The 27166-nt window shown below is 37.9% G+C and overlaps 5 protein-coding genes and 1 non-coding gene across 8 annotated transcripts; 3 read left to right on the top strand and 3 right to left on the bottom strand.

Moving 5' to 3' along the window:
- Nucleotides 1–910: 910 nt before the first annotated feature.
- Nucleotides 911–4263, top strand: LOC111779852 (MAP kinase kinase kinase, putative (DUF1644)). 2 transcript variants are annotated; one of them, XM_023660025.2, is made up of 3 exons: nt 911–1067; nt 2257–3358; nt 3715–4263. In XM_023660025.2, the coding sequence occupies exon 2, from the start codon at nt 2305–2307 to the stop codon at nt 3346–3348; it is 1044 nt and encodes a 347-aa protein (XP_023515793.1). In that variant the 5' UTR covers nt 911–1067; nt 2257–2304; the 3' UTR covers nt 3349–3358; nt 3715–4263. The 2 variants fall into 2 exon arrangements, with proteins under 2 accessions (XP_023515793.1, XP_023515794.1); XM_023660026.2 differs by lacking the exon at nt 3715–4263 and having other exon boundaries at nt 912–1067; nt 2267–3621.
- A 654-nt stretch (nt 4264–4917) lies between these two features.
- Nucleotides 4918–7287, top strand: LOC111779855 (deSI-like protein At4g17486). Of its 2 annotated transcripts, none has more exons than XM_023660031.2 (4): nt 4918–5413; nt 5710–5997; nt 6687–6767; nt 6846–7053. In XM_023660031.2, exons 1-4 carry the CDS (start codon nt 5260–5262, stop codon nt 6854–6856), a joined length of 534 nt encoding a protein of 177 aa, XP_023515799.1. In that variant the 5' UTR covers nt 4918–5259; the 3' UTR covers nt 6857–7053. The 2 variants fall into 2 exon arrangements, with proteins under 2 accessions (XP_023515799.1, XP_023515796.2); XM_023660028.2 differs by having other exon boundaries at nt 4919–5413; nt 6911–7287.
- A 69-nt stretch (nt 7288–7356) lies between these two features.
- On the bottom strand, nt 7357–16078 carry LOC111779854 (uncharacterized). The gene is made up of 10 exons (XM_023660027.2): nt 15810–16078; nt 10709–10783; nt 10323–10437; nt 8844–8880; nt 8616–8685; nt 8333–8437; nt 8097–8247; nt 7935–8017; nt 7707–7800; nt 7357–7629 (listed from the first exon to the last, which is right to left on the bottom strand). Exons 2-10 carry the CDS (start codon nt 10737–10739, stop codon nt 7554–7556), a joined length of 762 nt encoding a protein of 253 aa, XP_023515795.2. The 5' UTR covers nt 10740–10783; nt 15810–16078; the 3' UTR covers nt 7357–7553.
- On the bottom strand, nt 14684–14819 carry LOC111806220 (small nucleolar RNA Z247). Its single transcript, XR_002816771.1, has one exon. It is a non-coding gene; the product is annotated as a small nucleolar RNA Z247 (small nucleolar RNA).
- Nucleotides 16079–17488: 1410 nt separating the features above from the next.
- LOC111779851 (Protein kinase superfamily protein) lies at nt 17489–19122 on the bottom strand. The gene has a single exon (XM_023660023.2). It carries the CDS (start codon nt 19043–19045, stop codon nt 17681–17683), a length of 1365 nt encoding a protein of 454 aa, XP_023515791.2. The 5' UTR covers nt 19046–19122; the 3' UTR covers nt 17489–17680.
- Nucleotides 19123–21412: 2290 nt separating this feature from the next.
- On the top strand, nt 21413–25633 carry PRMT10 (protein arginine methyltransferase 10). The gene is made up of 8 exons (XM_023661065.2): nt 21413–21721; nt 21946–22138; nt 22350–22455; nt 23060–23249; nt 23678–23863; nt 23962–24045; nt 24240–24472; nt 25357–25633. The coding sequence occupies exons 1-7, from the start codon at nt 21518–21520 to the stop codon at nt 24417–24419; spliced, it is 1143 nt and encodes a 380-aa protein (XP_023516833.2). The 5' UTR covers nt 21413–21517; the 3' UTR covers nt 24420–24472; nt 25357–25633.
- Nucleotides 25634–27166: the final 1533 nt, after the last annotated feature.

The raw sequence follows: 27166 nt of genomic DNA, 5'->3' as shown, positions 1-27166 counted from the left end.
TCACTCTAAGCAAATATTGTCTTATTTGGGCTTTTCCTTTCGGGGTTCTCCTCAAGATTTTAAAACGTGTTTGCTAGGGGAGGTTTCCACACCCATCTAAGAAACATTTTGTTCCTCTTCCCAACCGATATAGGATCTCACAAATATATAACGGACTATAACATACAATATCAACTAGTGATAGTCTCGAACACGAGTTGTTACACGAGCAATGCTGGCTCTCGCCCATGGCAAAATCCTTATGCGAGCAAGAAGCCAAAAGCCAATATTATAATTGGTATAGTTTATAAATTCCATTAGGTGCGTGAAGGGGCGGCTAAAAAACCTCAATTCTACAAGGAACGAAAAGCCATTTTTAAGTTGTAATACTTCATAGAATATAAAACCATGATTAGACATGACTCAATCTTGGCTTTTTTTATTTTTAATTCCCAAAATCATTCAAACATAATCTTTTTATTTCATATATTTCCATATTTTATACGTTTAATTAGCTAACGATCCATAAAGTTCTTAATTAATTTTCGGTTAAACCAACCGTTTGGTCAATCTAATTGGATCTTATTCTATATTAATTAATTGACATGGTTCGACCGTGCTCTCACTATTCATGACTTATTCCTATAAGTGCATCAGTGATATTTTTTCCTTTTTATTTTATATTTTTGTTTAAAAATATTAATTTTGTGAAAAAAAAAATTAAAGTTTAAGAATAGACATTATATTATTAATTAGAGGGTCAAAAACAGTAATTTAGGATATCAAATTAATATTTAAAAGAAAAAAAAATTAAATATTAAAAAAAAAAAAAAAAAAAAAAAAAAAAAGTAAAAGTCTTCATAAGCGAACTGGGATGATCCACGTCGGTTCCATGTAAGCAGGCAATTGTTTATATATAGCGCCGGGGAATTTCTTTGTCCTTTCTTTCTCGCTGTTGCTGAAGCTGCCCTAGATCGAGCTTCGATTGTCTGAGCAATTCATCGTCTTCCTTGTTCCCCAATCGATAGGATTATTGTCTCTTCACTGACAACTTCTGAGGATTCCATTTCTTTAATTCCTTCTCTTTGGTAATTCTCTGCTCTTACCCTCTCCAAACCCTGCTCTCCCGATTCTTGTTTCTTGGGGCTCTCAGCGGATCTTTCCATAATCGATTCATTTCCCTTTGATTTTTCCCCCGATGATCCTTTTTCCCCCTTAGAATTTGTGGGTTTGGGGGGAGGGGGTGTGTTGATGGTTTAAGTGGACTTCAGACGAGCTTTAGGACTTATGGCTGTGAAATTGCATATATCTTAAGCTGGTGTTTTGGCTTGGGATGGAGATTGGATTGTGTCGATTGTTGGTTTGGTGTTATGAAATTTATTTTGTTTTGAGTTTATATCGACTTTTCTTTCTGGAAATGAGAAATGCTCTGTTCGAAATATTACTTGCAACTGTATGTTCTTGTTGTTGTAATGACTGAGAACAAGGGTGATTGTATTGAAAAATATGAGTATGTAGTTTGCTTTTACGATTGATTTCACGCTTTCAATCGCACTAGTCCCATGCTGTCTTTATTTAAGAAAAAAGGTTTTATCTCATATGAAGAAGGAATTGGAGTACTAAATCATTTATATCTGCAGTTACTTAGCATTTGGTTTCAGCCATTTCTGAACTGTGGCTGTCATATAAATCTAAATAATACAGAAGGCCGTACATTCATTAACAAATTTTCACATACTACTGCTAATGTTGAAGCTTCGAGCCATGATTTCTTCAGGAAAATTAGCAAGACAATGGATTCATATCTTGAAATCCAATTTTGTATCTTGAAAACGACTTCTATTGATGTAGTCTTCTATGTGGAATTTTGTTGAGTCCGTTTTGTTATTTTCAACCAATTCTATAATTGTTGTTCCATGTTTTCCCCGTGTTTTGAAGAGAATGATTTCTTGAGTTGATAAACAGCTTAACTGCTGCTCCCATGAGACATGTTCTTGTGGAATCTGCTTTTTCATTGTCTTATTGCCACTCTAATCTCCTTGTTATACTTTAAGAAGCAATGAGCTAGTCATTTAATGGCATAATTAGGAGTTTCCTTCTTTTCCTAATGCCCTTGTCCAAATTTTCTGCATTGTGTTTTTAGTCATATGATAACACAACATAGAACATGGGGCACAAACGTAGACTACATCTTATTTAGTATCATGAAAAAGGGTGTAAAATCTTATGTTAAAATTGATCTCTTACAGTTTTTTTTTTCTGCAATTGCCTGGTTAGGATTGCTCAGCACTTTAGGGCGCTTTTTTCTGTTCTAGAAGAATCATCATGCCGAAGGAGAGAAGAGATCGTTCTGCATCTCATGATAGGTATAGAGCATCTCCATTCAGTTGCAGCTCGAGTCATGCTAGACGATCTTCACCTAAACTACCCTTGGGAAGTGAGGATAATTTGAGGGAGTGGGAAGAAGTCAGATGCCCTGTGTGCATGGAACATCCTCATAATGCAGTTTTACTCATATGTTCATCCCATGAAAAGGGTTGCCGTCCTTACATGTGTGATACTAGTCGACGCCACTCAAATTGTCTAGATCAATTCTGCAAGTTGTTTTCAGAAACTTCAAGTATAATGCCAGTGCAGGAAGACGTGGAGCTCCCAACGGTAAATTCTTCGCTCCCAACAGTAAACTCTTCGCCGACATTGGAATCTGAGCCCGTGGTTGATGATACACCAGATGAACAGACTGAGGGGATTCAGCTTCCTGTGCACCCTTCATCTTGTGAAAATCAGATGCAGCCAAAGTTGGTATGCCCTTTGTGCCGAGGGAGGATAAAAAAGTGGGTTGTTGACGAGCATGCTCGTCAGTTCATGAATGCAAAACCAAGAAGTTGTTCCTGTGAGACATGTAACTTCAGTGGACCCTATACAGATCTTAGGAAGCACGCAAGGAAGGAGCATCCTCTTGTGCGTCCATCAGAAGTAGACCCTGAACGACAGCATAACTGGCGACGACTCGAGCGGCAGAGGGACCTGGGAGACCTTCTGAGCACACTACAATCATCATTTGGAGAGGATAGGGTTGATGATAGTATTTTACCCATTGATGATGGTGGTTGGCTCACAGTTTTCTTCCTTATTCGAGTTTTTAGACCTGAATCCAGTAGAAGAAGCAGCAGTTGGTCTAATGTATCTAGAGCTAGAGGCCAACCAAGTTTTAGGAGGAGAACAACCAGACTATGGGGCGAGAGTTATGATGGAGAAATTGGTTCATCTTCCAGAGATGAAGATAATGACACATCAGATGATGGATCAGGCCCGTTGAGGCGCCATGAGCGCGTACAGAGACAGACAACTCCAGATAATGCACCTTGATACTCTTGATGTATGTGGTTTTCTTTTGATTCTCATGCTTTGAGGATGGTTGAGTAAACAGATTTTCTCAATCTGCGTGTGGCAGCAGGTAGTAATTGGTTACTGCTTCGGTTGCCCTTTTGTTCTTTCAAACGGAAAGAAAGATGGAGGCTGTTCCTTGCTGCCTTTATCATGTGTTCCATTGATTCTGGATCAATTCTGGTTCGAATCTTGTAATTTACTGGACCTCGAGTCTTTAAATGTCTTTCTATGGCAGCCCTCGTACTCTCTACATATGTTGCTGCACTTTCAACTTAGTTTCTATCTCTCTCTCTCTCTCTATATATATATATATTTCTCTTTCAATAAAATTACTTTGATTTTCAGGAAGTGGTATTTTCAATCGAAGGCTCTTGGACCATCCATCTTCTATGCCAACTAAATGGATATCCAGCCTCAAAGAAACAGCCACGAAAAGAGGTTCCATCATTACTGCTAACTACTAGGTCAATATGAGTGAACTTGCATATCAAACATTAGTTCATCTTACAACTCTAAGCTATATGAATGCAATCAATTAGCTAAATGTGCCTCTTATCTTGATATGTGTCACGGTCATACTTCGAGATTTTCTCTTGGTCCATGATTTTCTTTTGAATGCATCTTAGACCTAGTGGTAGAGGCTCTTGTTACACAATCCACTCGATGTGGGATCTCACAATCTACCCCCCTTAGGGGTCTAGCGTCCTCGTTGGCACATCACTCGGTGTCTGACTTTGGTACCATTTGTAACATCTTAATCCCACTACTAGTAGATATTGTTTGTTTTGGCTCATTACGTATTGTCTTTAGCCTCACAGTTTTAAAGTGCGTTTGTTAGGGAGAGGTTTCCACACCCTTATAAGGAATGTTTCGTTCTCCTCTCTCCAACCAATGTGGGATCTCACATAAAATTATACAAAGAACTTACAAAAATCTAGATTGTTTCATTGCTAAGTTAATACAGAGCTTGAATTATATGAAATATAAGCGAGCTTGAATTATATGAAATATAAGCTCGACTTCTTAATTTCGAATAGCCCAACATTTGAAGATGATTCGTATTCACCACGAATCAAGGAGAGGCACATGCCTATGCCTATACATGATGAATAAATCATGTGTAGCACCATCTTACAAACTTTAAATCCAAATAACAATAATTTTGGCAATTAGGGTTTGTCCACTTTCCATTATTTATGAATAGGAAACAGCCTCTCAATTTTAAGGTCCAAAAGTTCACCAAATTGATGTTCATCAATACCCACAACTATCTAATCACATTAATATCCACCATTTCATAATTATTTTAAAATCCAAATTATTTAGAATTTTAAAACTTAAAAGCTTCCAAAATTTATTTGAATTTTGAATCTCAATAAATATTTAAACTAAAAAAGAAAAAATGGGTTAAAAATTCAATGAAAATTATAATTAGAAAACAAATATAATTAAAAAAAAATAAATATATGATTTTGACCTATTTATTCTAAAAGGTCGCATTCTCAAACAATAACTCTAAAAAAATCTATATTTTCTTTTACCAGAATCAGATGTCATGTTGAAAAGACAGCATTTTGAGACCAAAAATGGAAATGGTATTTGGGTGGGCAGCAAATCGAACGTTCCGTTTATCCTCCTTCTCGATGCCAAATTTATATTATTCATTTTTTCTGTTCATAATTCGTCGAAATTCGTTAGCCTTTTCTTTTTCCCGTCTCGCCGGAGATCGACTTCTTTTCTTTGATGCATGTTTTTTCTCCGATGGGCAGAGACGAATAAGGCAAAGGAAAACTGAAAGTAAATAGCTTTCTTTTCTAGATTTTCCAAATTTTGATTCATTTTGGGAACCTTCAGGGATATACATTTTCTAGCTAGAAGATTTTTTTGGAGATGGGAGCAGAGAGCACCTCGAAAACGACCCCCGAAAGTGGAGATAAGAACGATAAGAAGAAGACCCAGGTGGTGTTGAACGTTTATGATCTCACCCCTGCCAACAATTATTCCTATTGGTTTGGTTTTGGGGTTTTCCATTCGGGTATTGAAGGTGATTTCCTTCTCCTGCTTCTGCCCTTCCCCTGTTTTATATCTTCCTGATTTTGATGCACCCTTTGTGTTTGTTAAAATGTCTCTGAAGAAATGTTATTGAAACTCTCCCTGTTCTTTTCGAATTTTGTTAAGTTTTTGGTTTTGAATGTAACTGAAATGAAATTTTAGCATGGATTGGCACCTTTTTACATAGAAAATTCAAGATTATGAGCTCAGAATTTTCAATTCAATGCTATCTTCCTGTTGTGAACCCAACGTATGAATTCATTCAAATGTCTTTCATGTTGCACACAGTCCATGGCAAAGAGTATGGGTTTGGAGGTCATGACTTCCCCGCTAGTGGAGTTTTTGAAGTAGAACCAAGGAGCTGTCCAGGCTTCATATACCGATGTTCTGTCACGTTGGGACATGCTGATATGCCTCCCTCTGAATTCAGAAAGTTTCTTCAAACTGTTGCTACTGATTATCACGGAGATACATATCATCTTATTTCCAAGAACTGCAATCATTTTACGGATGATGTCTCGTGCAGATTGACTGGGAAAAGGATACCTGGTTGGGTTAATCGCCTTGCTCGGATGGGTAACACTTTTTTCAATTCACTGAACTTTCATCGTTGTTTACTTCCTTTGCATTCATCTTTTAATTGAATTCCTTTTGTCATGATAGTATGACATATAGCCATCCGTTATGTTGATGCCATTTGAATGTGGAGGAAAACCTCCTTTGCTAAAAGAGCCACTTCTTTATACATTCATACGACATATTTAAAAGGTGTGAGATCCCACATCGGTTGGAAATGAGAACGAAACACCCTTTATAAAGGTGTGGAAACCTCTCCCTAGCAGACATGTTTTAAAAACCTTGAGGGAAACCCGAAAGGGATAGTCCAAAGAAGATAATATCTGCTAGCGATGGGCTTGGGCTGTTACAGAAGGTGTCTACGACTCTAGTTGAATTGATTTGCCTTACAAATGTTAAAAACGAAAAATATGTGTTGGGAGAAATGCTATGTGCTTTGTTTTGACAATACCTTATATTGCAAGCTGTAACTCCAATGATGATGGTTTGTTAGACTCCATTGATGCATTATCAGTCTTTACTGTGATGAAAATATAACAATGAATGATGTTAGTTTACTGTTATAACATTTACTCAAGAACATTTGATGCACATGGATGTTGTCAGTTTGATGTCGAGCTCGGTCTCTGCATGCATTTGCACGCGTAAAAGTGAATTCTGCTAACTTCTTTTTCTGGTGAAAACTTCAGGTGTTTTGTGCAGCTGTTTACTACCTGAAAGCCTTCAATCTACTACTGTCAAACAATTGCCCGAGCCCCGCGAATACTCAGGTTTGTCGTCTTTTACTCGAATGTCGTTGCCTTCTTGAATTGATTTCAAACATGGGATCTGATCAAATACGTATGTAGTTAAAACTTGAATCCAACGAAGTATGCGGTTAATAGCATTACCATTTGGGGTTTGTTTCCTCCAGAGGAAGAATGTACCTCCGAGCCTCTGTCACTCAACACTCAGCAGGTCCTGGCAGAAATCGACAACGACGAAGAGAAGCGACTGCTGCCACCCTCGACCGGAGTTACTGATGTTGCTTTTGTCGAAGAATCTCACAAGTGAGAGCAGGCAGTCAGTCTTTTCTATTGCTAACAAATCTCATCCCATGCAAACTATGATCTTGTCTCCGTTGCAAAAGTAAAAACTGTAAGCCTTCTTTGTATTAGACATTTTGAAATAGAATGTTGTTTTTGTTAAGTAGCTATTGTTACTTTAGACCTTTAATTGAGCCACAAGAACATTAGATATCAATTTGAATGTCGTTTTATAATGACAATCTTGCCTCATTTTGTAACACAATTCTACAATCCTTTCCTCGTATGATATTATATCGAAACAACGACATCAAACAAGAGGTACAGGGAATGATTATGTAAAGAGTAACAATAAAGTGTATGATTAAATTATCCAAAGTTCATGTCAGGGTATCTCTGCAGTTCACCAAAAGGCTTTAAATCTTGGGGTAAAAACCATATCAAATATAGGTCTCCAAAAGGAATAATAATATCACACCAAATTTGTTCCCAATGATTACAAATTGAGCAACTTGAAGAGCCTCCCTCCCTCTATAGCAGCCCCAGCTTTGAAGTTAACCACGCACAGACCTCATCCATCTCTTCAGGAACTGTGTAGTGCCCAAGTCTGCAAACAATACATGAGTTGATATCATATGAAGTCGAGAATTTTCGCAAGCATATTCGAACACTAACGGAACATACCCGTTGTAGGATTTGAATATAACATCTTGGAATCCGACTGAATGTAATGCCTGTGAAGATTTCTCTCCAAATTTATAAAGAACCACATCATCAACTGCAACAAGTTTCACACCAAATCACCATTATCAGAACCCAACATTTTGAAGCCTAGTTTCCATCCTTTGATGTATAGAACAAGGCAAACTTTATCCTTTCTTAGCACATGAACAATTATAAATTTATAAATACCTTTTCCATGACAAAGCAAAATAGGCAATGATCCCGCTCCACTATTACTGGCATTCTTCTCTTCCATCTTGCTTTTCAAAGTCCTGGAATCACCACGATAACACATTAAATTGATGGTAAAAGGATCAAAGGATGTCCAGAGGACAAAATTCAGAAGCCAACTTTGAACATGGAAGCCAGCCACTAAGCCCAACAACTGCACTCAAATTGGTTGGATAAGGATTTCCATTCCCATATTTTCCCACTGCATGGCAGGTCGCAGAGTAAAGCGCAGTGGCCGCTCCCATACTGAACCCTCCTACACCAAGCTTAACTGTCAAAAAGATTACAGCAGAATTATGTCAGCAACCACTGGAAAAGGCAAAAGAAATAGTATTTAAATTGCAAGAGAAACATACTGTCAGCTGGCTCTGTTGATAACAAATATGCAACATGTGCGGCGGAAGCATCCAAGCCCTCTAAATCATCCGGGCCATCTTCTGAAAGATCTTTCACATCAAACCCTGGTTTAAGAAGAACATCTCACTGTAACTTTTATTTTCATGCAAGAGCAGGTATGATATCAGTCTTGATACCCTTGTTATTGTAATATACATAAATAACAACTCGACTTTCCAGCACGGAGATCCCGGTTTAAGCGATCTTATATACTTAAACAAAAAGGAATTCCAGTAAGCTTACATGCAGTGGACGGAAAGCCCCCAAACAAAGCTATCGGTCGAGTCGGGGCAGTTGGACATATCCATTTAATCTGCATCAGTAACTTCAAGTTTATACAATAATACTAAAGAAACGATTTCATCTTAGATCATTAAAGAAAAGTTGTAAAAGGAAGGGCGACTGGGTAGAATAAAATTGGAATAGCTATATAAATGCTTCTAAATACTTTGAAAAGCTTCATATTCTTACATTTGGTAAGGGAAGCATCTCCAAGAGCTGCGACCAGCTGTCAAACAAAATGAAAACATTTCTAAACATGACATTCTACTGAATTTGAACAAAATGGCTAAGAATAATCTTGGTGTGCTAGTTAAAAGTTTCAATTACAAATCTACCAGGAGAAGTATCCTTAGCACTCTCATGAATCATACAAAAAAGAAGTTGGGGATAAAATAAATACAGCCTTATATTAAAAGTTTCACGAGGTTAATTTTTGACAAACGGATCAAGGTCAGTTTACGAAGTCACTTCGACAATAGTGATACTTCCAACTTAAAGAAAACAACTCCATCACACCATTCATCAATTTCGACAAGTGACGAAAAAATATTGGACTGTGTACATGAATAATTGCTGATCACAACTAGTGGGGAACAAAGGACGATATGGAACTTTAAAGGGTCTTCTCGTAACAACCGTACATTCGTCATATCACACTAACAAAATAAAAAAAGTCAATGGAAATTAAATTTCTTTAGAAGAGGTCTAAGATTTTGTATAGGAGGAAACAATCTTTGTATTAGAAACACAAGTCACAAAGTTACAAAAGGGAAGAAGAAGAGGGAGATACAGCATGATCCAAACAACAGCCAAAGAGGTTATAAAAAAGGCCTGCAATTAGTGTTAATGAAACAAGAACAATTTTACCTAAAGAAATCCAACTAGACCCAACAAAAGGAATAAGGTCAAGAAACTCTCCACATGTCTCCTGCGTATCTAAATGAAATTATAACAGCCCAAGCTCAACGCTAGCAGATATTGTCCTCTTTGAGTTTTCCCTTCCAAACTTTCCCTCAAGGTTTTAAAATGTGCCCACTAGGGAGAAGTTTTCACACCCTTATAAGGAATACTTCTTTCCCCTCTCCAACCGACGTGGAATCTCACAATCCACCCCCTTAGTGGCCCCCGTCCTCGCTGGCACACCATTTGGTGTCTAGCTCCGATACCATTTGTAACAGTTCAAGCCCACCACTAGCAAATATTGTCCTCTTTGAGCTTTCTCTTCTGGACTTCTCCTCAAAGTTTTAAAACATATCCAGTAGGCAGAGGTTTCCACGCCCTTATAAAAAAATATTTCGTTCCCCTCTCCAACCAATGTGGAATCTCACATAAGTGGAGCTAACAAATGCAGAAGGGCAGTGGACACATAAATAATCAATGTCTTCCTATTTCTTTTACACTCAATGCAGAATGTGGAAAGTTAAAACATCCAATATTGCTTCAAAAACAATGGGGAGAAAAGGTCCAATAATATAGTCTCTGAAAAACATGTTGCCAGTGGAGACGAAGACAAGAAGTAATGAAACATGAATACATGAAAGTCAAGCAATTGAAATACTAGAAAAATGACTAACAAAATGACCGGCTTGCAGAAAATACTAAAAAAATGTATTGATGCGAAAAAAAAATTAAGAAAGGAAAAGAACAGAAAGAAAGAAAGAAAAGAACCTTGAGCCATTATCACCAAGACCATGAAGCCAGACAATGGTAGCTTGGTGTTTTCCCTTGGGCCTCACTACGTAGGTTTTACCAAACTCAATTGCCCTTCTGGCAGCTTTACCACCTGAAAGTGACCATGACAGGCTCAAGCAAGAAGGCTCAAGCTTCCACAGGATAACATATCTTATAGTGAACCCAACATACAGGCCTAGCTACTCCCACAATTAAAAAATACATGATCGCAAACTGGAAGTTTCTTGAATAAAAACGATAATGTTTAAGGACGCATAGAAAAGGATGAATCCAAAACAAGATATGCGGGAGGACAAAACACCTTGAATCAAAGAAAAAACTAATCAGCAGACAGGAGAATGAAGAGGGCTAAGTCCACTGACCAGAAGCAACGGAAGAGCCAGCTAAACTCATATTCGCGTGAACCACCACCTGAAGAGATTGACTATGAATAAATCCTGCTGGGGGCAACAAAAAAGAATCACCCAGTGTTGAAATTATTTCGAGAAACTTGCTGAATTAAAAATTCATACAAGGACGAAATCTCGTCAAACAAAGCTCGATAAAAACAATGCAAGGACGACGGCTTCATTTGAGGATCTATAATTCATTGTATCAAGTTTATGCAAAACTGTGCCTCACACTATTGAGGACATATTCTATTTATATTGGCAAAAGATTAACTAATAGATCCGATTTCATAGGAAACTAACGAAGTAAGCCTATTCTTATGGCATGACTAACTTCAAGCTATTCTAATGGATTGACCAATTCTAACAGTCCCCTTCAATCCCAACAAGTCTTGTACATGTTGAGATTGTTACAATGTGTAGTAAAAGGAATTTTAGACAGTGGTTTTGTCAGGATATCAGCTACTTGATCACTTGATGAAATGAACCGAACTTCCATTGCTTTACGTGCTACTTGTTCTCGAACAAAATGAAAATCAACTTCAATATGTTTCGTTCTAGCATGAAATACTGGATTTGAAGTTAAATATGTAGCTCCGAGGTTGTCACACCAGAGGCGAGGAGCCTTTGATTGATACACGCCCAGTTCCTTCAGTAATGACTTGATCCAAATCATTTCTGCAGTAAGATTCGCAATGGCCTTGTATTCTGCTTCGGTGCTTGATCTTGACACTGTAGCCTGTTTTCTGGAACTCCATGAGATTAGATTTGCTCCAAGAAATACAGCAAAGCCGCTAGTTGAACGTCGATCATCGGGACAACCAGCCCAATCAGCATCAGAAAACCCCGACAACATCATGGTTGATTTCTGAATTTTCACTCCTAATGCTAGTGTGCCTTTAACATAACGAAGAATTCTCTTCACAGCACCCCAATGAGCATCAGTAGGTGTATGAAGATATTGACACACTTTATTGACAGCAAATGCCAAATCAGGCCTAGTCATTGTCAAATATTGTAGTGCTCCCACTGTACTTCTGTATTTGAATTGTTCTTCAGCTGATAAGGGTATTCCTTGTTCTCTGAATAATTTTTCAGCAGAACCCATTGGTGTAGACATAGGTTTGCATTTTTCCATGTTTACTCTTTTCAACAAATCTAAGGCATATCGTCTCTGTGACAGTATGATACCATCTCGTGTTTTCTTGACTTCAATACCCAGAAAATACTCAAGACCACCCAAATCTTTTACTGCAAAATCTATTTTCAATTTCTGAATCAACCTTTCGGTTGCTTGATCAGAGGAGCTCACAATAATTATATCATCAACATAGATGAGCATATAGATAGTTATCTCTCTGTTTTTGAGAATAAAAAGAGATGAATCAGCTACTGAAGCCTTGAAGCCTAACTCAATAAGTTTTCCAGTCAACCTTGAATGCCAAGCTTTTGGGGCTTGTTTCAGGCCATAAAGGGCTTTCTTGAGCTTGCATATGTAATTCTTTGGTTTGGCTGAGTCTTGAAATCCTGGTGGTTGTCGCATGTACACTTCCTCTTTCAGAATTCCATGCAAAAATGCATTTTGGATATCAACTTGTCTCATATTCCAGCCCTTGGTTACTGCTAGCGAAAGAATGACCCTGATTGTTGACGGTTTGATCACAGGGCTAAAAGTATCAGTGTAATCAACACCAAATCTTTGCTTGAATCCTTTGGCAACTAATCTTGCTTTTAATCTTTCAACTGACCCATCTGCTTTTCTTTTCACTTTATACACCCATTTACTATCAATGAGATTTATTCCAGGTTTGGGTGGAACTAGATCCCAAGTGGCATTTCGTTTTAGCGCTGAGAGCTCATCATTCATTGCTCCTCTCCATCTTGGATGTTGCATGGCTTCCTGCAGGTTTCGAGGTTCAGTAGCAGTCTCTATGATCGGAGTTGTGATAGTTACAGCGCTTGCGAATTTTCTTGAGGTTTCTGAATATCTGATAGTTCCATCAGTGAATTGTTTAGCTTGTACAATGTTATTTCTCAACCTTGTTCGCATTGGATGTTGACTAGCTGCTTCAGTTGGTTGATCAGACACATGTTCATGAGTTTGGTTTTGAGCATTGATCGAACTGCTCTCAGCTTCATATTCTGCAATTTCCTCTGAACTTCTTGTATTATCTGCAGAAGATAAGCTGACACCAGACAAGTTGTCACTAGCAATATTATCAGTTTGACCATCATTCATATGGGAATTACTAACAACTGGTTCAATATCTGTAAGAGCATTTTCAGTGTAAAAACTAGCAAGTTTGGCTAAGGCTGGAAGTAGAACAGGATGATGTGGATTTGTGGTTTTGTTTGGTGGCTTAGATTCTTCAAAAGGAAAAATATTTTCATCGAAAACCACGTCTCTAGAGATGTAAATACGTCCTGTACTTCTATTTAAGCATTTATATCCCTTATGAGAAGAACTATAACCCAAGAATATACATCTAGTAGTTCTGAAACTCAGTTTCTTGTTGTTGTAAGGCCTTAAATTAGGCCAGCAAGCACAGCCAAACACCCTAAGCATGGAGTAGTCTGGACTTTTACCAAACAATTTATGAAGTGGTGTGTCTTGTTGTATGGTTCGGCTGGGCATTCTATTTATAAGAAAGCAAGCTGTGTTGAAAGCTTCATCCCAGTAGGATAGAGGCATGTTGGCTTGAGCGAGTAAAGCAAGGCCAGTTTCTACAATGTGTCTGTGTTTTCTTTCGACTAACCCATTCTGCTGGTGTGTGTGAGGACAGGAGATATGATGTTCAATGCCTGTGGATTTGAAATAATTGTGTAACCGATGGTATTCACCCCCCCAATCTGATTGGACGGAGCGAATTTTGGTATTTAGCATAGTTTCAACATGTTTTTGAAATTGAAGGAACACAGACTCAACATCAGATTTGCATCTCAGAAAGTAAATCCAAACATAACGACTAAAATCATCAACAAAGGAAACATAATATTTGGAATTATTTACTGACGCAATGGATGGACCCCATACATCAGTGTGAATTAATTGAAGGGGTGCTGTAGATACATGCTGAGAAGAACCAAATGGCAATTGATGTGCTTTCCCTAATTGACAAGCATTACAAATTGAGGAAGAGGGAATATTAGTATCTATAGCTAAATTATTATCTTGTAGAATTCTAATGGTAATTGGAGATGCAGGGTGCCCTAGCCTTCTGTGCCATTGTTCTTTCGAAAGTTTGGCTGTCAGCAAGGCTTGACTGAAATTATGCGGTAGAACGTATAGGCCATTCTTACATCTACCGTGGAGCAGGAGTTTCTTCGTGACTCGGTCCTTAACCAAAAAATAGTTTGGGTGAAATTCTACAACAGCATTATTATCAGATGCTAGTCTTTGTACTGAAATTAGGTGCTTATTGATTTTAGGAACATATAGGATATGTTTCAGAACAAGAGATGAACCAGAAATTAATGAATTCCCAATATGAGAGATAGACAAACCTGCGCCATTTGCAACCTGAATTTGGTCGGTGCCAGTGTAGCGTTCTCTGGTGGTAAGCCTCTCTAGGTCATTGGTGATATGATCTGTGGCTCCAGTGTCAACATACCAGTTTGTGTCACTAGTGTATCCACTGGTTGCCAAAGCTGCTTGTTTGAGATTATTTTCGGCTTGATATGCCTGATCAAATCTGTGCCAGCATTGCAAAGCATCGTGATTGGGCTTACCACAAATCTGACAGACAATGCCTGAGCTGCTTTGTGTCTTTGATGGTTGACGTCCAGGATTGTTCACAGTACGCCTTGATTGTCCATGACCACTATTTAACTGACGACTACGACCGCGACTACCTCGACCTCCATTGGCACCTCCACGAATGGATATCCTATTGACATTGTTAGCAGATGAAAGTTGCTCAAATGTACCCTTACGCAAGTGCCGCATCTCATAGCTCAGCATGTGAGCATACACGTCGCTGACAGTGTATACATCTGTTCTGGTTGTAATGCTTGTGACTAGAGGATCATAATCTGGACCAAGTCCTTGCAGCATGTAGGCGATGAGTTCTTCATCCTCTATTCGCTTGCCAATGGCAGCAAGTGTATCACCAAGATGTTTTACTTTACGAAAGTAGTCAGCAATTGTCATGTCCTTTTTCTGGATAGTAGAGAGTTCCATACGGATCTGCATTGCTCTTGCTCGAGATGTGGAAGCAAATTGTCGCTCCAGCGTAATCCAGGCTTCTCGTGCAGTGGTGATTCCAACCATCGTGCTGAGAACCTCCTCAGTGACTGATGAGTTGATGAGGCTGAGTACCAGCTGGTCCTGGGGGTACCAGACTGTGAACTCAGGGTTGATGATAATTTTGCGATTCCCTGTTTCTTCACTTGGTTCAACGGCGATCGTCTGGCTTGGTGCAGGCATGGATCCATCCACAAAACCAACAAGGTTTTGGCTACGCAAGTAGGGAAGGATTTGGGTGGACCACAGTAGATAATTTTCTTGTGTAAGCTTAACACTAATCACCTGACTGATCGACGGAGAAGACATTGTGTTGTTTGGGATTGACATGTCTAACAGCAGAGGCTATGGATCTCGTGGATCTTATTTCGGCTCTGATACCATATCAAGTTTATGCAAAACTGTGCCTCACACTATTGAGGACATATTCTATTTATATTGGCAAAAGATTAACTAATAGATCCGATTTCATAGGAAACTAACGAAGTAAGCCTATTCTTATGGCATGACTAACTTCAAGCTATTCTAATGGATTGACCAATTCTAACACATTGTAATCCTTTTGACTAATTTCCAGGAGGATTCAGTCCCCTTTCCATGAAGAAATCCATACATTTCAAAGCAACCCACACGAGATTACAACAATCCGAATGAGTAGAGTCAAGTGCAGCAAACAAATCTCACAAACAAACCACAACACAAACCAAGATTCAAAAACGACTTCTCACCATCACCAAACCATCCTATCCCCAACAAAAACATTCAGAAAAAGAAGAAAACAAAAAAACATAGAAACAATGAATCTGGAGCCAAAAACATCAAAAGAGTAACCTGAGTTGGTGTGTTTATGGATAATATCTTCTTCTTCTCGATGTATTGATGGATCTCTCTCGCTCTCTCTCTCTCTCTCTCTCTCTCTCTCTCTCTCTCTCTCTCTCTCTCTCTCTCTCTGTGATTGTATTACGCTTGTTTTGAGGGGCGTGTGTTGTGTTCCTGCCCCGCCCGGTCCGCGCTTGGTGTGTTTAATATGCCATAGCTGTAGCGCTGGGGACTCCCCAACTTGCTCTTTCTCCCCTCGGCCCCCTCCTCCTTCTCCTCCAGTTGACCTTTCCCCCCCCTTTCTTTGCCACCTGGCCGATTTCCACGTGGGAAACTTTCCATCAATACCCTATTTCTTCCCCCTTTTTTTATTTCCTTACATTCATTTTTTATTTAAAATAATCAAATTTCCTTACATATATTAATACATTATATTAATATATGTCATTTATGATTACATTATTTTATATTGGCTAAAATTATATAATAACAAAAGATATCGAACTAAATATAATAATGTTTTAATCTTATAGATAATATGATTTAAATATATATTTGATTTATTAAAAAATTAGTATAGTTATTTAATAATGATAAACAAATAAGTGTAACGACTCAAACCCATAGCAGATATTGTTCTACTCGGGCTTTTTCTTTCAAACTTACCTCAAGGCTTCAAAAGCCAGGGGAAAGGTTTCCACCCCTGCCTTTTGTTCCCCTCCCCAACCAAGATGGGACATCACAATTCACTCCCCTTCGGATCCCAACGTCCTCGCTGGCACTCGTTCCTTTATCCAATCGATGTGGGACCGCCACCAAATCTACCCCTTTGGAGCCAGCGTCCTCATTGGCACACGACCTCGTGTCTACCCCCTCCGGGGAACACGAGAAGGCTGACACATCGTCCGGTGTCTGGCTCTGATACCATTTGTAACGACCCAGATCCACCGCTAGCAGTTATTGTTCTCTTTGGGTTTTCTCAAGCTTCATCTCAAGGTTTTAAAACGTGTCTGCTAGTGAAAGATTTCCACACCCTTATAAAGAATATTATGTTCTACTCTCCAGCGAATGTGGGACATCACAATAAGTATGGAGTAATGACGAATTCATGGACGAGGAAACCAAATCCGAGTACTTTTTTGTCTTTCTCTTTGGTCCCTATGGAGTTTGAATTGACAACTTCACCCCATGAAAATTCAACTTTAAAATAAAGTAAAAAAAAAAATAAATAAATAAATAATAAAAATGTGAATTTATGAGGCGAGGGAAAAGAAAAAGGACCACTTTCTGGGCAGCTTTTATTCATTTTTTTTTTTTTTCAAAAAGGATACTAAAAAGGGAGTGGAAAGAGAAAAGTTTAATCAATTTTAACGTTAAATTTAATAAATAAAAATCATTTTAATTAGTTTTAATAATTATCATAATTTAAAATAAAAATAAAAATTGGGTCAAAATGGAGGCCTCATGAAGCTGACAGCACGCGGAGCAAATTTGAACTTTTCGCCTTATCTAAACTTTATTACCAAATTTACTTCCCTATCCTTCTGATTTTGACATAACCCCACACTACCCTCCATTATTAATACCTCTGCACTCATTTATTTATTTATTTACTATTTTCTTTTTAGTAATTTCACAATTCGATTTTAATATTTAAACTTTAACAAATTTGAATTAGTAAGAACTAAATCTGTTGCATAAGAAAGAATGTTTTCTTCCGAAATATATTGGTCAGTTCTATGCGATTTTTATGAAAAATGCAAAATAAAATAAAACAAATTGAGAACAAAAAGACGATACGTGTGCAACTTCGGTGTTGTGATTAGGGCGCCGAAGTCAAAGGGAGGCCGGCGGCAGATGCGGCCGTTGCCGACGGCCTTACCTCACCGGGGGCTGAGTACAGAGAAGGCGTATGAGTTCGTCGTCGAAGACGATGAAGGACGGTCTGTGTCGTTCATCCGTTCCCCAAATGCAACAAGCTTCGGCCTCTCATGGCTATTCATCATCTCTTCATCGACGGACAATAAATCGACGACGAGCATTTGAGTATCCGGCGGCTCCTCCACTGGAACGCGGCCTTCGAGCATATCCACCACCGTTGCCATCGTCGGCCGAAGCTTAGCCTTCTCTTGAATGCACCACAAACCCACGCAAACTAGTTTCCGTACCTCTCTCTCGTCAATCGTTCCCATTTCTAAGAGTCTTTTATCCACGGCTTCCATTAGTTTCCCTTCCTTCAATTTTGCACTCACGATTCGGGGAAAATACTGCCATTTCCTCTTGGATCTGTCCTCTCCGTTCTCAACTACGCTCACGTTCCTCTGCCCGCCGACTAGTTCCAGAAGAACCATTCCATAGCTGTATATGTCCGATTTCTCTGAGATTCCGTTCTCCAATAGCCATTCCGGAGCCAAATACCCCTTCGTCCCTCTCATCGATATCATTATTCGGCTCTCGTCTTTCCCCATCAGTTTTGACAGTCCGAAATCCGATACGATTGCTCTGTAGTTCTCGTCTACGAGGATGTTTTCCGGCTTGACATCGAGGTGTAAGATTCTCGATCGGCAATCGTGGTGAAGGTAGGCTAGAGCTTTGGCCACATCAATGGCGACTCTGTATCTCATATCCCAAGCTAAGCAACCGCCAGGGCGATTACGATTCTTGTGCCTAGGTTTTTTGGGGAAAATCCAGCAATCCAAGGATCCGTTCGATACGAATTCGTAGACGAGAAATCGAGGTCCAGATGAATTGATACAGTAGCCAATCAGACGAACGAGATTTACATGCTGAGCACTAGCAATGGCGGATACCTCCGCACGGAACTCTTTCTCTCCTCGATTCTCGCCCTCGATCCGCTTGACAGCCACCGCAGTACCGTCTTTAAGAACTCCTTTAAAGACAGATCCGGACGATCCTTGCCCTATCAACGCCCTGAAATAGTCCGTCGCTTCCTCGAGCTCTTTATACTTGAACTTCGTCGGAACTCCGGCGACCTTCCTCAAGAAACTGTACTCGATCCGAAGCTCTCGACCTTCAGTAACTAACTGCGACTCGAGCTGTTTTCTTCTCCGGTTGAACCGTCTTCTGATCACCAAATACATCAGGATAGCGGCGGTGAGGGACACATCGATCCCGCAAATAAGATAAAAAGGCTTGGACAATTTCAGGAGGACTCGAGCCAGAATGACGAGAAGGATGAGGAAGACGATGAACGAAAGAGCAATTACGTGAGCTTTCTTATCCTCCATGGAAATCTCTTCCTTCAGGTTTCTGTTAACAGGAACAGATTCACATTTCTCTTCCTCTGTGAATTGAATCCGTTTCTGGTGAGAACTATGAAGAATAGTCTTTGTTTTCTTTTTTCTTTTTGGTGGCCCGACTGGCTACTGCTAATAAATTTGCCGAGTCCATCTCGTTGACTGAATAATTTTATTATTATTTTAAATTTATTTTTAATGCAATTTACGCGGCACTTACATTTTATTATAAAGAGTCCACGTCAGCCTTTTCGAAGTTAATTAACAAATTAAAATAGTTACGAATTCTGTCACTTTTTGACTATAAGCTCTCATGGCTTTGCTCGGCCTCACACCAACCAATGAAGTTAGTATTACTCACTTATAAACTCATGATCATTTTCTAAATTAGTCGATGTGTGACTTTTATCATCCAACACCTCCCCTCAAACAAAGTACGCCTCCCCTTAATCGAGGCTCGACTCATTTTCTTTTGGAGTTCTTTATTCGACATTCGAGGATTTACCAATCTATTGGCACGACTAAGTTTTAGGGGATGGCTCTAATACCATGTTAGATGAACACGACTCTCCACAATGGTATGATATTGTCCACCTTGAGCACAAGCTCTCATGACTTTGCTTTAAACTCCCCAAAAATGCCTCAGGGTATCCTAAAGCAAACCTGGCTTTGCTTTGGAGCCTTTTCGGAAAGCCCAAAGCAATGTTATGAGAGCTTATGCTCAAAGTGGACAAAATCATACCATTGTGGAGAGTCATAATTCCGAACAATCAAAATTATAAGATTTTAATTATCAAATAAGATTATAAGATTTTAATTAAGTGTAATGTATCTCTAAATTTTTAAATCTGTGTCTAATAGAATTTTCTTTAAAATTAAAAAATTTGCTAGATACAATAAAAAATTGTTTACACTATTTACAAGATATTTTTTAGTTAATCATCCTTTATAACATTTTTAGTTCAATTATGCGACAAATTAAAATAAAGAAATTCAAATTTTTAGCCTAAAAAAATATTTTAATCAGTTGAATTATAATCAAATTGATAATACATAATTATGAATTATTTATTTATACCATTAACGTATATCATAATATGTTGATTTGATGTATATATACGCTATATCGGTATCGTATAATACAAACAAATAACTCAGTTAGGTTTGGATGGACTCCATTTAGTCTCAGAATGGAAATTGTCCTAAAAATAATTATATTTGGACATTTTTTTCAAAGCTTTTTTTTTTTTTTTTTTTTTATTTTAAAATTAAAGATTGAACAATAAATATGGAGAAAAAACAAAAAGAAAATTATTTGGATGCTGCGATCAAACGCAATATACCCCTAAATATTTAAATAAAATTGGAAGCTGACTTGTTCAATTAACAAAACTAAACAAATTAAGCTTAAAAATTATTGTTGATATCGAGACTCTCTTTTATTTTATTTTATTTTTAAAAATTATTGTGAAGAATATATGAAGGATCTTATTATGCAAATATTAATAATAACGACCGGAGAAGACTTCATAGCTTAACTCATACACACGATATAAACTATATTCGATAAATATTCCGTTTTATTGAAAATTGTGTTTGTTTATTAGGAAAGAGTGAAACTCTAATCTCCGTAGAAAATTAGACCATAAAATTGGAGCCCACCTTATATAACGACCTTAATTAGCCACTTTCAGTGACTTTGGCGGCTAGTTACACCATGTGTAATTACCACAAAACCATTATTATCATAATAATCAGATCATGCGTAAAAATAGGTCCCAACACAATTAAAACGCCTTTAATGATACATTACAATCAAACAATCTAGAGACGTACATAGCACATAATTTTAAAAGCACAAAACATTTAGTTCTTATCGATTCCTTACCTCGAAAAATTTGTACTGAACATTCGTTAGCCTACTCAACCTAGTCAAAATCTCCAAGCAACTTTAATTTGTTCGAATCATTTCTTAGTCGAGAGTTGTTAGTCTAAACCCTAAAAAAAATATAAAATCAGTAAATTCATAAAAGTCCGACTGAAATAGGGGTAATAGAGACACGTTGAACTGAAAAGTAGCTAAACTCAATCAGTTCAACTGAATAGAATCAAGTCGGTCTAAATGAATCAGACGATGGTCTAGTTGAACAAAAAATGGTGAATCGTGTTCCTTTGGCGTGTCCTTTCTCAATGTCGAGACGACGGTCGGGTTTTAGGTTGAAATATTGCAATAGGAGAGTTGGGGAGATTTGGGAGATATTTTTTTTTACAAGGGTAATAAAGTCTTTTGATCTCCAAAATATATTAAAAAAATGTAGAAATTAAAATGTGGTAGTTTTGACCTTAATAATTGACCTATTTTTCCCCTCCAAGAAGTCCGCAGCCCTAAATTCGAAACCTTCTCGTTCTGGTTTCTCGTCCTCGCTCTTCCCTCGTTTCTGCTTGCAAGCGGATCTCGGTGCTATGGGAAGCTCCTCAAACGGCGTCATGGGGGACCGGAGCTCCGGCAGCAATGGCGGTCTACAGGTTGATAAGGGCGTCGATTTTGCTCAGTATTTCTGCACCTACGCCTTCCTGTATCACCAGAAGGAGATGCTCTGTGACCGAGTTCGCATGGACGCTTACTTCAATGCCATTTTTAAGAACAAGCACCATTTCGAAGGAAAGGTTTGTCTCTTTTCTTTTCTATTTCTACTGCTGGGACAATAGGACCACTAGACAGAATCGATATTTCAGTAGCTTCGCTTTGCTTTGCTTCAGCTAATTCTGTTGGGGGGAGGGGGGGGGGGGGGGATGTATTGTGGCGGTTTACAAATGTGTATTGTTTCTTAAACTGCTAGCCGGAATCATTAAGGAATAGCCCTTGGTTTAACTAATCTTTCTTCGAGCAGACCGTATTAGACGTGGGAACCGGGAGTGGGATCCTAGCTATTTGGTCAGCACAGGCAGGTGCAAGGAAGGTATATGCAGTGGAAGCAACCAAGATGTCGGAACATGCCCGTGCACTCGTCAAAGCTAATAACCTTCAGGACGTAATTGATGTCATCGAGGGATCTATGGAGGATGTTGTACTTCCAGAGAAAGGTTAGCACCATCATTTTCCCACCCTTTTTGTAAAAAAACGGAAACGTGTTGTATAAAATTTGATACTTATTGTCCTCTCCAGTGAAACATAGTTAAAATGAGTTCTGCTCATGTGTGTTTGAAGCTATTATTATCAAATGTACTAATCGTCGAGCGACACGGTACCATAATTTGGTTTGTGATTTAACTTTGCTTATTCGTTGATGATCAGTGGATGTTATTATCTCCGAGTGGATGGGATATTTTCTCTTGAGGGAATCTATGTTTGATTCTGTGATTTATGCACGTGACCACTGGTTGAAGCCATCCGGGGTGATGTAAGTGATGGAAGCAAATTATTTTGAAGTCTTTTTTCCTCTATGTATATATATTTTTTTTTTGTTGGTTTAAATAATCATTTGTTTTCCATTATTCTCAACGCAGTAAAATTTCTAAACCCATGGTAATTTTTTGAAAAGTTGTTGCTGCCAATGAATTAGAGATGGATATTGATTCTCCCCAGTAGGTTTTTGTGGGAGATTTTTGTAGTGATGTGTAGGCAAGTTTAAAACTTATGGATAAAATATTTGGATGCTTTGTAAAATTTTGGATGATATTTTTTCCAGAAAAATTTCCATGGTTTTTTCTGGCGTTATGCAGTTCATAACAAAAAAGGATTTAGCATCAGATATTATATGGTTGTAACGGTCTTTATTAATTATAACACGTTGTAAATGGATCAAGATAGCAGCAGTAGATTCCTGACTAGTTTAGATGAATTAATGGTAAAATTTCATAGGTGCATGCATATATTCATATGTATTGATATTTTGGACGGGCTTTTCTGTGATAAAAAAAAAAAACTGATTTCGTGAGCTACAACCTATAGGATTTGTCCATCATACTGCACAAACCATCTAAAACAAACATTTGTTTATCCAGGTATCCAAGTCATGCACGCATGTGGGTGGCGCCAATTAGGTCTAAATTGGGAGATCAAAAAATGAACGACTACGAAGGAGCTATGGATGATTGGTATAATTTTGTTTCTGATACCAAAATGGATTATGGAGTTGACATGTCTGTTTTAACGAGACCATTCTCTGACGAGCAAAGAAAATATTATCTTCAGGTGAGACTTAGATTTGGGAATGGGAGTTGACATGTCTGTTCATGTCTCTTAGACTAATAACTCTGTTGATTTTAAACTATGTTTCATAATCAAGCTTGTCCAGATTGCAATTTTACATATGTTAGCAAAATGTATTGTTGACAGATCCTTATTTTTTTTTTCCAATTGTATGTCACTTTATTTTCATTTTCATGTGCCAAGGGAATGCGCAGTTTATTTCTCAATGGTTGTTGATGAGTTCCTTGGGTGCAGTTGTCTATTATTTTGAGTCAGTGGCTTCTTTGTATGTTAGCTAGTTGTTTCTATGCACCCTATTTGAACTTTAATGGGCTATCCCTCTATCCCATACATTAATTACTTTTGGTAGATTTGAGATTTGCTTTTGTTACTCTTTAACAACATTGGAATTGTTTTCTTAATATGTATAGACATCGTTGTGGAACAACCTTCATCCACAACAAGTTATTGGGTCAGCATCCGTTATAAAGGATATTGATTGTTTGACTGCTACCGTTGATGACATTCTTGAAGTCAAATCGAACTTTATGTCATCGATCAATTCAGAGAACACACGGTTTTGTGGATATGGTGGATGGTTTGATGTCCATTTTCGAGTAAGTTGAGCTTCCACTTCGTTTTTGAAACATCAAATTTTGGATTACTTCAGGCTTTTGCTATAGGTTGCATAACTTCTTCAATTTGGGTGTACTAGGGAAGAAACGAGGATCCAGCTCAATTAGAGGTTGAGCTGACAACTGCTCCCAGCGTTGGTAGTGGAACACACTGGGGACAACAGGTCTGTATTATCCAAAGATCAACAAATATGTAATATTGAATCATTGGCTTGGTCCGTTAGCTTTATATTATTTATGCTGCCCATGGAAAATGCTCAGTAAATGAGTACTTTATTTATCCACTAGTGATTAATTGCTTCTTTGGTTGCACCAAGAAATGTTCTTGTTATTCCAGTTTTATCTTTTCTTCATACAGGTCTTCCTCATGCATCCTCCCATTTGGGTCGGTGAAGGAGATGAATTGAAGGTTTCCTTCTCTATGAAGCGCTCTAAAGAAAATCATCGGCTAATGGAGGTTGAGTTTGGCTGTGAAATCAACCAACCTTCTGGCAAGCTGCATCAACAACCACTCAATAATAAGTTTTACATCGAGTGAAGATGGAAATAGTCACAGCAACTAGAAGAATATACTTTCAAGTAGTAGATGAGGTATGTGCACAAACATGTTTCTTGTGCATTGTATGATTTGGAGGTAAATGTTTAGGGTCTGTATAAGCCATTGGTGATCTGGTCAATTTTCTATTTCCATTTGATCTAACAGTGCTTCTGGATAAATTAGAAACCTGCTTTTATGCAAATCAATGCGCGGTGTCAAAATAACCATGTTGTGACTAGCATTTGGAACTTCTTATTTCTTAGTGCAGTCTCTGGTTCCATTTGCGTGATTTGGAAGGTTACAACGAAATCAAATTAAAATCCAAGTAGGAAATGAAGACTCATATAGGGTTGTTTGTTTTAAGAATGCTACTCTAGTTGGTGGCTGATATTTTTCCTTCTGCTTAAGTAGGAAATAAAGACTCGTATATCATTGTTCGTTTTAACAATGCTATTGTAGTTAGTGGCTTATATTTTTACTTCTGCATTTTTGTTGCCAGTTCTACTATGTTTGTATGTTGTCCTCATTGCTAATTATCGTATCTAAAACTCTTGAGATAATAATTTTCTTCAAACTTCAAGATAGGTTGATTCACTTTTACTAATTTAAACTTCAAAAATTGGTACTTTTTTAAAAATGATGTTGACCGTGTGTGGGGTTGTGGACATCTAGTTTCAATGGGTTTTCTCTCTTTTCTTTAATTATCTGAATGGATAAACTAAAATATATCTCGTGTTATCTTATTTTATTTTCCTTGTACATGCTGATTATTATTGCTAAGAACAATATCTGTGACTTACGATTTCAAAACTTAGTGCATTAATAATTGTCATTGCATACAACATCGTCCAACCTGTCGATGAGTTGATACAAAACTAATGAACTTGTGATTTATTTGATTGCCTTTTTGCTAATTGTGTACTGATTCCCATTATAGGTATGTAAGCAGCTGACTGCTTTTCTGGGAGAGGTGGGGAGTGACAGAGGAAGCAGCATTTGAATTTCAACTCTGGCCAGATTATTAGCGATTCCGAGAAGAACTTTTTGGCACGACTAGTATTGCAATTTTCTGTTATAAGACTTGATCATTTGCACATGGAAATGGCAAGGTTTCGTCTTCAAATTAGAATATTTGGTGTGTAAAACATTTTTGTGCTCAAGACTCGATGTTCCTGTTTATGGAGGAATATGAAGATAAAAGGGTAATTGTTGTCCATGCCATTCTTTGATGCAAATTAGTGCAATTTTGATTTAAATTATTTTGTTCTTCAAGGAAGCATTTGTTCTTCGATACATCCCCGTCAATACAACAGGGGTCGGTCTCACGCTCGGTTATCTCATGGTTACTAGGTTTCTTTTCCTTCCCGATCTTCAACTACAATTGAAGTTTCTGCCCCTCTTATCACTGATTTCAAATTATATTGGTTCTTTGCTATCAAGACCTCTAGGAACTTCAAACTCCTTTAATTAATTGGATTGATTGTATATAACGTGCAGGAACTTCAAGCTGTTGCTGAGGATCTCTCTGGTAGCTTTGTCCTGATCCTTGTTGAACTGTTTTGATTCTATAAACAAGATGTTCAATCTAGAGAGAGTTTCCGTTTGAGTAAGCATTCTCCACCCACAGGATTAGACAAATCTGTTAGTCCTTTTATATGCATTTTTCTCTCACATGAAAACGTCTAGGGCCTTGCCATTAGTTTCTCCTAAAGCTGCTCATCATTTATAATTCTTATATCATCTGTTTTGTCAGCTCTTGCGATTTGAAATCTCTTCTCCCACACCATTCTTTACTGCGAAAGCAAAGCTTGATTCTCTTTAACTTCAGGCATTCATTCATTCATCCCATCTTTTGTGTATTAGATCTGCCATTCTTCCTTCCTTTTACCCCATAACAGCACATCTTCTTCAGAATGCATAGGACTTCCAAGTACTTATTGAATCTTCCACGAATTCTCTGTTAACTTGCTGCTATAAACTCCCTTCCATTCGAGGATGAAGCTTTTGGTATTTTGCTCATGTCTAAGAGTAATGCTTCCTAGAAAGAATTAGGATCAGGATCAGCACTTGAAATTTCTAGGGAAATTTCTAGGGAGAAGTAACAAACTCAAGTCTATTGCTAGCAGATAGTCCTTTTTGAACATTTCCTTTCGGATTTTCCTTCTTTTTAAAACGCGTATGTTAGGAAGAGGTTTTCACACCCTTATAAATAATGTTTCGTTCTCCTTTTCTTAGAATTTTTTTAATCGTTTGGGTTTTTACAACCAACCACGTAAATCTAGGGAGGAGAAATGTGGGTTAATTATGAGTTATGAATGGGTAGAGGGAGAGAAATATTTAACGTGAATCCGAAGGTTATTTGAAGCTTTAAACCCAAATCTTGAAGGTTATGTGCCTTCTCCTCTCAACAACCCTTATTTGCCTTTTTCTTGTGTTTCCATTGGACCTTCCAACCCTTTCACCCTACTCAATCTCTACATCACACAACCACTTCCCTTCACTCAATTTCTTCTTCTCTTTTTGTCATTTTTATTTAGACGCTTCATCTTCTGCCCAACAAATCTTTGCTCAGAAAAGAAACTTTCAAAACATTGTCCAGTTTCATACAAAATATAAGCACATCTTCAGAGTTGTTTAGTGTAATCCTTATTACTAACTTGTTAATATTTTATAGAGCACTAAAGAAAACAGTCCCTACCTCTTGTGTTCAAGCATCTATGGACATGAAATTTTTGAGAATGAATAGA

The sequence above is a fragment of the Cucurbita pepo genome, chromosome 18, assembly GCF_057944985.1.
Source record: "Cucurbita pepo subsp. pepo isolate OVF chromosome 18, ASM5794498v1, whole genome shotgun sequence".
Taxonomy (NCBI): domain Eukaryota; kingdom Viridiplantae; phylum Streptophyta; class Magnoliopsida; order Cucurbitales; family Cucurbitaceae; genus Cucurbita; species Cucurbita pepo.
This window is presented reverse-complemented; position numbering and strand designations above follow the sequence as displayed.

Coding starts and splice junctions, on each gene's coding strand:
- LOC111779852 (XM_023660025.2), top strand. CDS start 2,305: ATGCCGAAGGAGAGAAGAGATCGTTCTGCATCTCATGATAGGTATAGA.
- LOC111779855 (XM_023660028.2), top strand. CDS start 5,260: ATGGGAGCAGAGAGCACCTCGAAAACGACCCCCGAAAGTGGAGATAAG. Junction 5,414..5,709: donor TTTCCATTCGGGTATTGAAG/GTGATTTCCTTC, acceptor TGTTGCACACAG/TCCATGGCAAAGAGTATGGG. Junction 5,998..6,686: donor TAATCGCCTTGCTCGGATGG/GTAACACTTTTT, acceptor TGAAAACTTCAG/GTGTTTTGTGCAGCTGTTTA.
- LOC111779851 (XM_023660023.2), bottom strand. CDS start 19,045: ATGGAGGATAAGAAAGCTCACGTAATTGCTCTTTCGTTCATCGTCTTC.
- PRMT10 (XM_023661065.2), top strand. CDS start 21,518: ATGGGAAGCTCCTCAAACGGCGTCATGGGGGACCGGAGCTCCGGCAGC. Junction 23,864..23,961: donor GGTTTGATGTCCATTTTCGA/GTAAGTTGAGCT, acceptor TGGGTGTACTAG/GGAAGAAACGAGGATCCAGC. Junction 24,046..24,239: donor GAACACACTGGGGACAACAG/GTCTGTATTATC, acceptor TTCTTCATACAG/GTCTTCCTCATGCATCCTCC.
- LOC111779854 (XM_023660027.2), bottom strand. CDS start 10,739: ATGAGTTTAGCTGGCTCTTCCGTTGCTTCTG. Junction 8,686..8,843: donor AGATGCTTCCCTTACCAAAT/GTAAGAATATGA, acceptor TTACTGATGCAG/ATTAAATGGATATGTCCAAC. Junction 8,248..8,332: donor ATCAACAGAGCCAGCTGACA/GTATGTTTCTCT, acceptor TCTTTTTGACAG/TTAAGCTTGGTGTAGGAGGG.